Here is a 14,351-nt window from a genome sequence, read left to right as displayed (position 1 = left end):
AGTTATTCACCCACTTTTTTTGTACATGTCATCTGAATCTCTGTTTTCTTCAGTTTATTCTATACTTTCCTTATTGGTCAGCTCTTCCAGACTATAGCCAGTAGAAGGCAGGATTGAGTTTTATTTATAAATCACAGAACATAGGAGGAAAGACCAAATAAAGCCTTTTATCTATGGATGAATTTGCAATGGCACTGTCTACTGTTTTCCTCTTTTCAAGCACTATAATTATAAAGCTTTTGTTAACATTTGACATGGCAGCTCTAAGAACTACAGCTTCTTATTATTGTATACTGCTCTCTGGGTAAGCTTTCTGGTCAGTTCACAACATTTAAGTCACCTGTCCAGATTTATAACCAGGCCTGACCCTGCTTAGCTTCCATGATTGGGCAGGATCAGGCTCTTCAGGCTATATAGAAGCCACACACACACACACCATATTTTCTGTACAACATACATCTATGAAGATGCATGTTTTGTACCAACACTCACATTTGACCTGTTACCTGTGTCCAGAAGCCAGTCTAGATATAAGAATCAGACTGAAAAAACTACTCGGGCAGTTTTTTCTGCATTACAAAAGACTTGCATCCTCATGCATTAAGTTTACACCTGTATCTAAAAAGTTGGCTGTGAGAAGCTGCATTAAAGTTAGTTCTTACACTTTAAAAATTTTAAACTAATTAACCTATCAGAAATTTATTTATTTATTTTTATTTTTCAATTTATAGCCTGCCTTTTTCCTGCAAAGGGCTCAAGGCAGCTTACATCATTTCTCCTCCTCCATCTTATCCCCACAACAACAACCCTGTGAGGTAGGTTGGGCTGAGAGTCTGTGACTGGCCCAAAGTCACCCAGTTGGCTCCATGGCTGAGCGGGGACTGGAACCCAGATCGCCTGAGTCCCAGTCGCATGCTCTTAACCACTACACCACACTGGCTCTCAGATAAGGTAGCATTAGATATTGGGTTTTTCTTTGCACTGTTTTTCAGTTCCTTGGGTGTTTATCAGATGCACATGTATGTTCACATGCTGTAAGTGAATACAAGGACCTCTTAAGAGACATAATACCTGTCTTCATGCTGTTCCAAAACCATTCCAGCTGTTTTGTTGCTTTAGCTGATACCAAGCTAAGATCTAATTGCCGTATGCTGGCTTCCATGTTGGCTCTTTTACCTCTGAGTGTGGTCTGGGAAAATGAATCCAGAAGTGTTGGATGCATTTTTCTTGTTTAGGGCATGAGTGTGTATATACTTAACATTGCTGGACTCTGATTCTCATTGAATCTACTTTAATATCATATACACATTTTGCCTCTGTTTGGGTCATTGACCCAATATTAGTTTTCTAATCTCCTCTTGTTTGCTTCTTTCTCAATTTTAGTACATGTTTTTCTACTTTTAGCCAAGTTCTAGAACCATCTGAATGACATTTTCAGCACTAGTTGGGCAAAGCTGCTGCTTTTCCTGTTGATCTTGCAGAGCTATCAAAACTGCAAGAGCAGATGTATATTTTAGGAAGGACAATATTAATGACTAGTAATATTTCCATCTCTTTATAGTCTTTACTACAGTGTTGTAAGTGACCATGGTGCTTTTGATAGATTGTTGAGTTTGGAACTGGGAGAGTCAGGTTCAACTCCCTGCTCAGGTATGACACTAATGGTGACTTCGGGTGAGAGCTGTACATGTCCAAACTTTCTCCATAGGGCTTACCTGATGGGAAAAAAGGGGATATTGATCTTGAACTTTGGGGACAAAATAGGGAAAGGTTTAATTCAAAAAAATAATTGCAGCAACTTGCCAAATGGATTAGACCTATGATTGAATGTAACCTCAAAAGCATAGTTTAAGATCAGATTTAAAAAGAAGATAATAGTTTAATGTAGATTTTTTTTTCTGCAAGTGAGTTCTTTAGACTTCTTTAAAGCTTTCAGCAGAATGTTGTAGGGCTTGGGAAATTTCACGCGTCTAAAAATATTTTGTCAGCACTGGAGGGACAAAAATTTGGCTAAGGAAATCATTCATTCTGCTAAAAATTCAGAGGACCAGTTTAACTTTGCATCTATTGAATCCTGCTGCTCTTAGGGTATAGCCAGTATAGTTAGGTATTCCAGTAAAGAAATGGTAAAATTGTAGTATTGACAAGTTTCTTCAGACTAAAAAGTTCTTTATCCCTCTCATATATTGCAACATGTAAAGTCATAAAGACTCGACAGTGTCCCTTTTTCTTTGGACTATAGGACAGGATTTTCTGCCTTGAGAATTACCAAGTATGAAGGAGGATAGGGCATGAGGCCACATTTTTTAATAAAAGGAATGATCATTGATAGTTTTCCTCAGAATTTATACAGGGTGGAAGGCCCTTGGCCTCTGTCCCCCTTCAGCCCCAGTCATCATGGTCAGTGATGATGGGAACTGAGGTCCAACGGCATCTGGAGAGCTACAACTTTTGTAAGTATAGTTTTAAATTATGATCATATTATATGGATGAATCAGGTTGTAATCAAGTATATTCTACCTTTTAAGCTCAAATTAATTAACCAACATACTTAAATACTGAAAGGTGTCATTTTAATTGTCTTCCCCTACTTGGTCTAGTTTGTTGTGTATGTGTAACTGAGAATTTCAGCTATAACTTACAATCTGGTTGTTCTAAAACAATTTAATTATTCCGACTGCATTCAGTTTGTATTGATACTATAAATCAAGGGTTCTACCTTCTCCAGATTTCTGCATAGAAAACATTTTGTGAAATACCTTTTCTGGCTAGTTCAGTCTTTGCTATTCCCACTTCAAGGCATTGCCTCACTCAGTTTTTCCTTGAAGCCCTATTAGCAAAGTTTCTGTGGAACTAAATGTTTAGGGTTGAAGTCCAGGTTGGATGGTAGCAAATTTCAAACAGAACCAAGGAAGTAGGCAGAGCTCAGTAGAGTTGACAGGAAGCAAGGAAAATGTTTGGGAAACTAAATGGGAAAAGGTGTCAAAATGTAGTAGAAAAAAGGCTAGCTGAACAAAGGAGCATAGTGAATTCTGCAGCAAGAGCTTGAAAGAATGTATGGATGGCAGAGGCCTGACAGTAAAAGTGTGTCAAGTATGTGGATAGGGGCAATCCAGTAGAAATTGTTTACTTGGACTTCAAAAGGCTTTTAACCAAGTTTCTCACTAAAGAGTCTTGAGAAAAGTAGCAGTCGTGGAACAGGAGGGGCTGTTCTCTTATGGATCAGTGGCTCACGAAAGAAGAGAAAGCAATGAGTGAGAATAGATGGTAATTTCTCCTAGTGGACAGATGTAAATAGTGGGGTCCCACAGGATTCTAAATTAGGACAAACACTCTTCAACCTATTCATAAATTATCTGGAATTAGAAGCGAACAATGAAGTGGCCAAGTCTGCTTATGACATCAAACCGTTTAGGGTGTTTAAAACCAAAAGGGACTATGAGGAACTCCAAAGGGGTTTTTCCAAGTTGAGAGAATGGGCATAAAAATGAGGGCCAGTGTGGTGTAGTGGTTAAGAACAGAGGACTGGGACTCAAGAGATCTCTAGGCCCCACTCAGCCATGGAGCCAACTGGGTGACTTTGGGCCAGTCACACACACTCACCCGACCTACCTCAAAGGGTTGTTGTTAGGATAAGATTAAGAGCAGGAGAAGGAGAATTGTGTAAGCTGCTTTGGGTTTGTTGCAAGCGAAAAGGTGGGATAGAATTCAAATAAATAAGACAAATGTGGTTCAGTGTAAGCAAGTGTAAAATAATGCACATAGAGCAAAAAATCCCAATGTAAGAATAGGCTGATATGGTCTGAGCTTGCAGTAATTGTGGTAGACAGCTCAATGAAAATGTCAGCGCAGTGCACAGTTGCTGTGAAAAAATTAAACTCTAGGCATCATTAGAAAAGGAATTGAAAAAAAAAAACACTGGCAATATCATACTGCCATTATACAGATATTTAATGTGTGAACACAGAATGTTAGGTGCAGTTCTGATTACTGCACCTTTAAAAGGGTACCTCGAATTGGTGAAAGTGGAGAGAAGGGCAACTAAAATGAAGGAGTTGGAGCAACTCCCTTATGAGCAGGATTAAATGAAAAGGTGGAATTGTTATGATTAGAAAAAAAAGGTAAGGAGAAATGTGATTCTGGTGTTCAAAATTATACATGCTGTGAAGAAAGTGGAGAGGGAAACCATTTTTTCCACTCCTATAATACTAAAACTCAAGGTCATCTCACAAAGCTGATTGGTGGTAGGTTCAGGTCAGATAAAAGGAAACATTTCTTTGCACAGCACATGGTTAAACAATGGAATTCACTCTACAATACAGTATATCACAGAAGTGAGTACACCCCTCGCATTTTGTAAATATTTTATTATATCTTTTCATGTGACAACCCTGAAGAAATGACACTTTGCTACAGTGTAAAGTAGTGAGTATATAGCTTGTATAACAGTATACATTTGCTGTCCCCTCAAAGTAACTCAACACACAGCCATTAATGTCTAAACCGCTGGCAACAAAAGTGAGTACACCCCTAAGTGAAACTGTCCAGATTGGGCATTATTAGCCATTTTTCTTCCCCAGTGTCATGTGACTCGTTAGTGTTACAAGGTCTCAGGTGTGAATGGGGAGCAGGTGTGTTAAATTTGGTGTTATTGCTCTCACTCTCTCATACTGGTCACTGGAAGTTCAACATGGTGTTACGCTCCCTCTCATACTGGTCACTGGAAGTTCAACATGGCAGCTCATGGCAAAGAACTCTCTGAACTCTCTGAAAATTGTTACTCTACATAAAGATGGCCTAGGCTGTAAGAAGATTGCCAAGACCCTGAAACTGAGCTGCAGCACGGTGGCCAAGACCATACAGCAGTTTAACAGGACAGGTTCCACTCAGAACAGGCCTCTCCATGGTCGACCAAAGAAGTTGAGTGCACATGCTCAGCGTCATATCCAGAGGTTTGCTTTGGGAAATAGACGTATGAGTGCTGCCAGCATTGCTGCAGAGGTTGAAGGGGTGGTGGGTCAGCCTGTCAGTGTTCAGACCATATGCCGCACACTGCATCAAATTGGTCTGCGGGGCTGTCGTCCCAGAAGGAAGCCTCTTCTAAAGATGCACAAGAAAGCCCTCAAACAGTTTGCTGAAGACAAGCAGACTAAGGACATGGATTAGTGGTCTGATGAGACCAAGATAAACTTACTTGGTTCAGATGGTGTCAAGCATGTGTGGTGACAACCAGGTGAGTACAAAGACAAGTGTGTCTTGCCTACAGTCAAGCATGGTGGTGGGAATGTCATGGTCTGGGGCTGCATGAGTGCTGCCAGCACTGGGGAGCTACAGTTCATTGAGGGAACCATGAATGCCAACATGTACTGTGACATACTGAAGCAGAGTATGATCCCCTCCCTTCAGAGACTGGGCCGCAGAGCAGTATTCCAACATGATAACGACCCCAAACGCACCTCCAAGACGACCACTGCCTTGCTAAAGAAGCTGAAGGTAAAGGTGATGGACTGGCCGAGCATGTCTCCAGACCTAAACCCTATCGAGCATCTGTGGGACATCCTGAAACAAAAGGTGGAGGAGCGCAAGGTCTCTAACATGCAGCAGCTCTGTGATGTCGTCATGGAGGATTGGAAGAGGACTCTAGTGGCAACCTGGGAAGCTCTGGTGAACTCCATGCCCAAGAGGGTTAAGGCAGTGCTGGAAAATAATGGTGGCCGCACAAAATATTGACACTTTGGGTCCAATTTGGACAGTTTCACTTAGGGGTGTACTCACTGTTGTTGGCAGCGGTTTAGACATTAATGGCTGTGTGTTGAGCTATTTTGAGGGGATGGCAAATTTACACTGTTATACAAGCTGTATACTCACTTTACATTGTAGCAAAGTGTCATTTCTTCAGGGTTGTCACATGAAAAGATACAATAAAATACTTACAAAATGTGAGGGGTGTACTCACTTCTGTGATATACTGTATATAGTGATGGCCATCAATTTGGATGGCTTAATGGGGGAATTGGAAATATTCATGGTTGAGAGGCTTATCGATGGCTGTTAGTCTTGCCTTGTTGGTTGTATGCTTCCTCAATTATTAGTACTTGGGTGAGGGGGGGTGTACCTTTCTTGCTTGGGGGATCCTGTGGGCAGCTGTTTTGCTGCTGTGTGAACAGACCGCTGGACTGGATGGCCCATTGGATCATTTGTTCTTATGACTGGGAGAAATACTTTTTGGTATAGTGACAAAAAGGTGGGTGCTGGTGACTTGAAAGGTTAAATAAGGAAGACTGGAAATTGGAACTTGTGGATCTAGAACCCACTGAAATGAAAATGAAATCTGTGACTATATTCTCTTGCTAGCATTTTCCCACCACTTTGGTGTTGTGCTTTGTATATCATATATTTGATGAATGTATGACACTTTTTAACATTATTCAAATACAGAGCAATAGTTGCATCTTAACATTAATTGAATGGGTTTTAAAATCCAAGAAGCTGAAAATCATAATTAATATGGGTTTCTTTCTCATCTTTGCTATCTTAAATGCTTGAAGCTTATTTTAAAACAAAAGCCAGAATGGTGTTTGAACAGACCCTTCAAGCTTTACAAAAATGATTCAGGTTCAACATGAGTTAGACAGACTCTGCCACCACTTCTATTTTGTACCTTGTTTTATTTAGCTAACATGCCCAATTAAATGTACAAAAACTCAATATCATTCACCCTAAAGGATGAGATCAACATGTTGGTTATGTTGCATCATTAAGTCACATATACTAAACTCTTAAGTCATTCTTTTGTTCTGATTTCCTTCTTCTCTTTGATAGCAGAGCTATTGTAATTCCAAATCTGAATTTAAGTTTACGAGTTTTGTTCTTGACTATTCTTGTTCTTGACCTGAAATGGCATCCGATCATGTCACCTCTTAGGTGACAAGCTGATTCTATCCATATTGTAATTTGTTTTATAACTGCAAAGTCCTAATCATCAGCTTTGATAAGGATATAGGAATTAGACTGAGAGGCATCTTAGGTTAGTAATTACTTCCAAATAAGTGTATCAGTTACACTTGTAAGTGTATAACTGACTTAATTGATTCGCTCATTAGAAGGGGCAGGTATAAATGCCCAAATAAGTTAAAATTTATTCATTTGATTAGTACAGTGCTCAGCACATGAATGGGTTACTAAAGTATGAGGGTATAAAAACACCCTCATTTTGTTTACACTATTTTCTTGGTTCCTGGGTTGTTGAAATGGGCTTTCCTTGACCAGCTTGGTTATGTTCTCTGTCATGAGAGAAAGTTAGTGATTGTTTTGTGTTGAGATCTGTGCTTTGCAGGTGACAATATAAGATACACATGGATCTTTCAAGGTATCCCTTAGTATAAATCTCACCATTATAAGACTCTTGAAATACTCTATATCTGCCCTGTGCAATGTCAAATGAAGAAGTGAGATCAGCACAGGAGACCTTGTATAGACTGATGAACTCTTTATTTTTTTCAAGTCATTTCATTAATCAAGTCTATCTTGATTCCTGTCTGGCTCCCTCTCTTGATTGGCAACTCAGTTTTCTAAGGACAGATGCCCCTTTTGGTCTTTAAAAGAAAGGTGGGAGTTATCACCATTGCTGTGCATTAAACATTTCCCAGAATGTTTGCTGCTTTGTATTTGGTGTATTATGTAGGCCAGAGAGAATTCTAATGCTTGGACATCCTTCTGTTGCCCCGTCTGGGGCTCCAACTAAGCTGGAAACCCTGCCCCCTTCTTTTTGAGATTCAGAGACACAGCTCGAGGGATTCAGTAGAAAAGGATTAAGCCCCCACAGAGCCGTCCTTTTGGTTTGAACCCAGCCTAGTCCAGGGGAGGGGGCACCCAGCTTCATTGTCTTATTGTTTTTATAGACAAAACGTTTCAGCCGGCTCTTCATCTTGCTCCCAAAGTCTCAGCCACATCAGTCATATAGGAGTGGAGAATAAAAGGAGATGGTTGAAACAAAGATTGCACTATTCTGTTGCTCTTGCATCCTGAATGATGAGGTAGCTCCAGATTTGATAGTTGCAGACTTGAGATGGCAGAGTAGCCTTCTTAGTCTATTTGGGCAACTACCATACAGCATCACTTGGACAAATTGATGCTGTCCTCTGTGCCTGGAGCAATGTTCCCAGATCTAGTTATCAAGTCACCTCAGTTTTCTTTAGATTGGCAGCCTGGTTGTACCCTGCCCATGCTATTGCATAACTTGCTCTTGAATGTGAACAGGGCTACATCCTAATTTTGGCTACTTCCAGTGTGAATGCTGCAGAATTCTACCACAAGGCCAGGAAGTATCTATTCCTTTATCAAGTTCTCTTTGCTTTTTTCACCTTTGTCCTTTCTATTATCTCTATTTTTTTAGAGTCCCCATTACTTTGTTGTTGCATTCAGTGTCTAGCATATTGCTGATGTGTCAAAATTAAATAGTGACAGTGCTGGAGATTAAAGTTGCCTAGTTCTCTTGCTTCTGTCCTTCTAATACTGAAGTCATTCCTACAAGATTCTGTCCATAATTATTTTTTTGCCTTACATTAAGGATTAGTTTTGGTGTCCTTCCTAGTTCCCTCTGTGTATAATTTGGGAGGGTTGGATTTAAATAGCAGGTCTGTTTGTCACTCTGTAGAGACCTCTTGGAAGTAGGGAAAAAGGTGCTTACCATTCTCTGTAGCAACATTTCTAAACTGTCATTCAGTGCAGGCAAACCCATATTTGGATAGTTTGGTGAGCCTGAAAGGAATCCTTGGGATTGCCATGCCTTTGCCTGTGAATATGTGGAGCATTTTTCCCCCTCAGAGTGCTACTGTAGCTCACATTCACAGTTGAAGACAGTGGTAAGCATTTTTATAGAGAATGAAAGCCTTAAAAGAGGAATTTCATTCATTTATTTTCCTCGTGTGTGTGTGTAGGAACCCATCTAATATCTCAGTTAAATTATTCTTTTGCAGAAATGTTCAGTACATGAAATGTAGTCCTTGAACAGGGCTGTTCCTTTTATGGATGCAGACAGCTCTCTTGACTATGCAAGAACATCCTGAAGAGAATTCCCAGCCCCTCCCAGCAGGATGATGTGATCCCCCTTTCTCCGCCCTCTTTCAGTGTAGAACAAGTAACAGCCTTTTGTATGCTGACCTATCAGGGAAGCAATGTGCCGTGACACCTGAATCTTGCTTGCTGAAGAGATGAGAGTTGAAGTTGCAGGCCTTTGCTGTTTATCCTAAGCTATGCTAACACTTACTACATGCTTTGAAGGCTTGTTCCTTGCACAAAGAGTAATACTGGTGGCATGACTAGCCTGAAGAACTGGAAGAAAATACAGAGGTCTGACCAAAATGAATGTGCAACTTCTGTTGCTCCCCTTCCCTCTTTCTCTACAGTTATCACAGAAATTTCATTCTTGCATATGGGTAATTTGTATTGGTAGGGAAGTTCTTGAAAGACTATTGAGGTGGTTAGCAGCTGTTCAAATTTGATGCGGTAGGGATGGATTACTAATTGTTTAGCTTGGTAAAAGTATCATTGCTTCAGCAAGACAGTTTGTGGAGTCTCCATTACTTAACTGATGAGTTTTCCCAGTCTGCTTTAGTCCACAAGTTCCTGCTGCCTTCCCTGATCTTGGATGCAAGCACCTCCTACAAGTATTCCTGTCCTATTCCAGTAGGACTGATACCTTTCTGGCAGTCACTGATGCACTCACAAGACACATATAAGATACCTCTTCCTTACTGGAAGGCATCTAAAGTTGTGTAGAGCAGACATAAGCCGAATTAAATTGAATTTCCATGTACTCTTTCTTACCTGTGTTTCTTTTTCTCAATTGGCCCCATGTCAGTACCACTTCTTGCTTGACATTTTCTAGCAAATGTTAGATACCAGTAAACAGTTTGAATGGTGTGTATGTGTTTTAAGTGCTGCTCCTCTCAGAAAAAATGTATGAAAATTGGAGTTCACTCCTTTGCTGATAGCTATTTGTATGTATTTTTCCCAAGTACAATAACTGTTTAAGTATTTATGTTGCATTCCAATCTAACACGAGGCACCAGTATGTTGCACTGTAGTATCAAAGTGCCAGGCATTAATGGGGGCCCCACCTTGGTTTTCTTATTACTCCCTTGAACTTGCAACTCTCTTCAGCTTTCAGATATACTCCCCCTCATGCTTTTGTGTTATCCTTGTCCCAAGTGTCAGTGTAGATTTTGGAAGATTGATATTAATCTTCTGTACAGCAGTAGCCCTCATTCACTGATTTTGGCTAACAGAGTTGTCATGAGGATATTTCTTACATAAACTCCTACTATGCTGCTTCCTGTTTCTTCTCTTGTTGGCTGCCCTAACTAAGACTGTCTGTTTTCCCCTGCAGTTCCATACACAGTTTCCCCTAATTCTTACCTCACCCTCCAGCAGTTCTGAGCTTTTTCTCTTCTACTGGTAGTTCTGCCCATGTGAGTGTTTCTTGCAAGACAGGCCTGCAGACCGGTCACCTGTGCTCAGCAGTCTCTTCTGTGGCACAAAAAGTTTCTGAAGGTGAGCCAGGTAGCCATGTTTGAGAGCAGATTATGTAAAAGTAAGACAAAGGCAAGAGACAGCATGCATCACCTGAAGTTACTCATTCTCTCCCCCCTCCCTTTTAAAGCTCTCATGCCTTTCAACTTTAGGATGATTTGCAGAGTAAACCATATGTCTGTAGCAACAATAAATAAGAATGCAATGCTTTGTTTCTTTCCCCTTGGCAGGTTTCCCCATGTCCGTGACGTGTTGGCCGAGGCTTTGCGGCTGCTCCCCGCCCTTGGAGCTGCCAGTCGCTACCCTTTGGACTCCGTGATCCCTGACAAACGTCATGAGCATTGCAATCCCTCTGGGAGTCACCACACCAGATACATCTTATTCAGATATGGCTGCTGGATCTGAGTAAGTGTTGCCTTGCCTGTTAGTATGCGGAGGGCACAGACTCAGGCCTCGGTCTTCAGACCTCAGCTATCCTGGTGAGCCTGGGATAGAAAAGAGTAGTTAGCTTGGAAACAAATAAACCAGAAATCTGTGAGGCTGTATCTGGTACATACTAGATCAAGATACAACACCAAAGAGCATCTTTGTCCCTTTCCCCTAAACTGCATCCAAGAAGAAGCACTTTGGCTAGAATACTGCTTTCCCAAAGATCTTTAATTCACATCTGTTGTGTAATACCTTGGTTGATAGGTGTCTCACAAGATATGAGCCCTGACAGTACTCTTCTTTTCCTCTCCTGTAGCCTAAGTTGCATGGTGCTGCTGATACAGATGGCTGTGTGATGTGGGTAAGGAGGATCTTTCAGGCATCGGCCCTCTTGCCTATCTCAAACTGTTATGTGGATTTTTATTCCTTTAGTATAGTTCTCTTTTCCTGAGGGAGGCTTGTCAAGTAGCTTGCGGGAAATTTCCTGTGGTTCGGGACATTATGACCCATAGCACAAAACCCCAGATGAAGTGTCCACAGAAAGGCAGGTGCCCAGAGCTGAACTGCTCCTTGAGCTTAGTCAGGCATGGAAAGAAGACCATGCCTTCCTGATGTTCTGTGTTCATGCTGTGGAGTACTGTGACTTAGAGGGTCAGATGCACTACTTAAGCCACCTGTTTTACAGTGTACATGCAAGTGGGACTAATCTCTGTGTATCTGTCCTCTTAGCTGGGCTTTTATCAAGTTCTAGCATACACAAGCCATTCCTTTTCCTTGCACCTTTTTCTTACATGGATACACAGTGTAGGAACAGTCTTCCCCAACTTGATGCTCTACAAATTTTCTGGACTACAGTCTCTAGGATTCCTGACCACTGGCTATACTAACTAGGGTTAAAGAGAGGTTAAGTTCAAGATTTCTAGGTACACTTTGGATAAGATTACTGTAGGACAGCACTTCTGATTTTATTTCATAGCACAGTATATTAGGTTTCATTGAGATAGAAGCACCAGCCCAATGCGACTTCAATCCTATGCAGCTTCCCACAGAACCAATATCTTTTACGCTGTTTCATGTTAATCTGTCCTGGACATACATCTGTTTTTGCAGCTTATTCCAGTCAGATCTTGTTTTGCTAAGAATCATTGCATTGTTTCATTTTACTTGGCTGTGTTCGCACTCAGGGCTTCCCAGAAACTTTCAGGGCTGTATTCTATGATATTATCAAGCTGCAGGGTCTTACAGTTTGCCATCTGGCATAGAGAAGCCTGAGAGGGCTCTTTCTATTATACTTCTTGTCTCTGCCCATCTTGATTGTGTGGAGGTAGAAGCGGCTGTGGCTACCAGTAATGGCTATGAAAATATTGTTTTGAGGTGGTCGACTTCATGTTCATGAAGTCCGTGAATAAAAAGTCTATCAATTCCTGTCCTGATCAATAGCCAAAAGCCACACTTACAAAAGGATATTTGCTTGAGTCATGCAATTTTCCAAGGGCTAAGAAATAAAGAACTTAGACCAGGATAAGGAAGTGAGGATATGAGATATAGGAAGGGAGCTGTTTTCACCAATAGAACAGCAGGAAAGGACAGATGAACTTAAGATAAAGCTTTTATAAGTAGAGAACTTATTAGTTTTATCAATCCCAATGCCTCTGAAGCCTTTTCTGCTTAATTTACTACAATAGGGTAATAGTTATGAGAAACATGCAGAGATCTTACAGAGACAGGATTTCTAGTAAGCAAGCATTTTCTGGTCAGTCTTTTTCTTCCTGACAATAGCCTTTGAAAGTTGACTGCAGTAGCAGAGGAAAGAATTTCCTAACATATATTCCCAATGTATGCTTGCACTGGTGGCTCCTCCTCTTACTCTTCCCCTCTTGCTCCCTCTAAAGAGAGCAATTTCTCCTTCTGGCATCCAGGCTTTGGCTTCATCACCTACAGCTTTTCCTGTTTCCTTTTCTATAACAAGGACTCCCACAGCCTTTCACTAATTGCCCATTTTCTATCACATTTTGAACTGATTTTTTTCTGCCACCTTGTGGTAGAAAGTTGTAACTTCAGTTAGTAGCAGTTGGATGGGCCATTTCTTGTATAGTCATTTAAGGAAGCAACAGACCCTTCATGTTGTGACTTAGTAGAGTTGCTGTCTATCCAGGTCATAGATATTTCTGTAGTCCTTCAGGGCATGAAGTATGCATGTCCTATTGTTGCCAAGTTGACGCAGGTACTTCTATCACTTAGAAACTGTGTCTGGGGTCATATCTTTATTAGGTTAATAATAACAGTTGGAGAAGCTGTAAGTAGACCTTGTGTTCTGAAAGGTATTTCTGTCTAAAATCATTGAGTGAGTGGGGTACAGAATTGTGGTGATAATAAAAGGGGACAGTTAGAAGAGCAGACCTGTTAATTTAAAATTCACAAACCGATTAAATGAATTGAGTAGCTAGCACAATAATTTAAAGATAAGCATTGTCAGTAGCTTTTTCCTTTTGGTTGTTTCTTGCTGTAGCAAGGTTGTTATACTCCTTATCCTTATCCAAGCTGCCCTGTCTGGAGGCAACTGTCAGTCACTTGTCTCTTCTCCCTTTTTTTCTTTCACAATTTGGCCTTCATGGATTCAGTACCTCACTTTTCCCTCACAAGTGTTTCTATTCTTGGCTGAATAGCTGTATGGCATGGGAGAAAACATTGAGATCTTGTTAATTATTTGAAAAGAACAATTTCCTCTACTGATTGGTTCTGCTTTTGGCCCTTTCTGCAGCCCAGAATCTGTGGAAGCTAGCCCAGCTGTTGGGGAGAAAAATGTTTACGCAAGTCATGGTTACGGGGCCTCTCAGAGGCATAGCTACCGAGGGTTGCCTTATGCAGTGAGTACCATCTTTGTTACTTGCAGTAGATATGTAGTTCACCCATCCCCTTCTCATTTCCTTCTGGTTTGTGTCCCATTGAGCTGCATATTCTCTTGGAAGATGACAGATTTGCCAAGCAATACTGTGTTTCTAGTACTAGGATGGGGTGTTGTGTGCTTTTAGAAAGCTTATTGCAAATGTAGTATGGGAGTAAAAACTAAGGGGGTATTTTTTGGTGGCTTTTGTGATTCTGATAGAAAATTCTACAGTAGAACTCCCTTAATTTAGTGTTGTTATTTTAATAAATGTTGTTGTTAAACATTTTTATGATCCCCCCAAATATTCTGACAGTAAACATTCTGATTTTAGCATCAGGGGATTCATCTGACTTGGCTTGAGGGCTTCCTGTGCCGAAAAATATAGAATGGTTGCGTTTATTTATTTAATGCAATTGCATGCACTTGTACCTTAATAAATCAAGTTGAACCTGCAACAAATTGTTGAGGTGTGGAGTGTTCCAGTTCAGGTTTCCAGCTACAT

The 14,351-nt window shown here is 40.7% G+C and overlaps 1 protein-coding gene across 7 annotated transcripts in view; it reads left to right on the top strand.

Moving 5' to 3' along the window:
• SETD5 (SET domain containing 5) overlaps positions 1 to 14,351 on the top strand; it is a 71,946-nt gene that overhangs the window by 18,794 nt on the left and 38,801 nt on the right. For 6 of the 7 annotated variants that reach the window (XM_044452135.1, XM_044452129.1, XM_044452133.1 and 3 more), the window contains 2 exons: positions 10,764 to 10,938; positions 13,724 to 13,829. In XM_044452135.1, the coding sequence (XP_044308070.1) occupies positions 10,868 to 10,938; positions 13,724 to 13,829 (177 nt within the window). In that variant the 5' untranslated portion in view covers positions 10,764 to 10,867. Of the gene's footprint in view, positions 1 to 10,390; positions 10,555 to 10,763; positions 10,939 to 13,723; positions 13,830 to 14,351 lie in introns of all 7 variants that reach the window. The other variant, XM_044452132.1, reaches the window with a different exon arrangement.

The sequence above is a fragment of the Varanus komodoensis genome, unplaced genomic scaffold (genome assembly GCF_004798865.1).
Source record: "Varanus komodoensis strain SLA01 unplaced genomic scaffold, ASM479886v1 scaffold6_4, whole genome shotgun sequence".
Lineage (NCBI taxonomy): Eukaryota > Metazoa > Chordata > Lepidosauria > Squamata > Varanidae > Varanus > Varanus komodoensis.
Note: the sequence above shows the minus strand (reverse complement) of the source record. Positions and strands in the feature narration are given on the sequence as shown.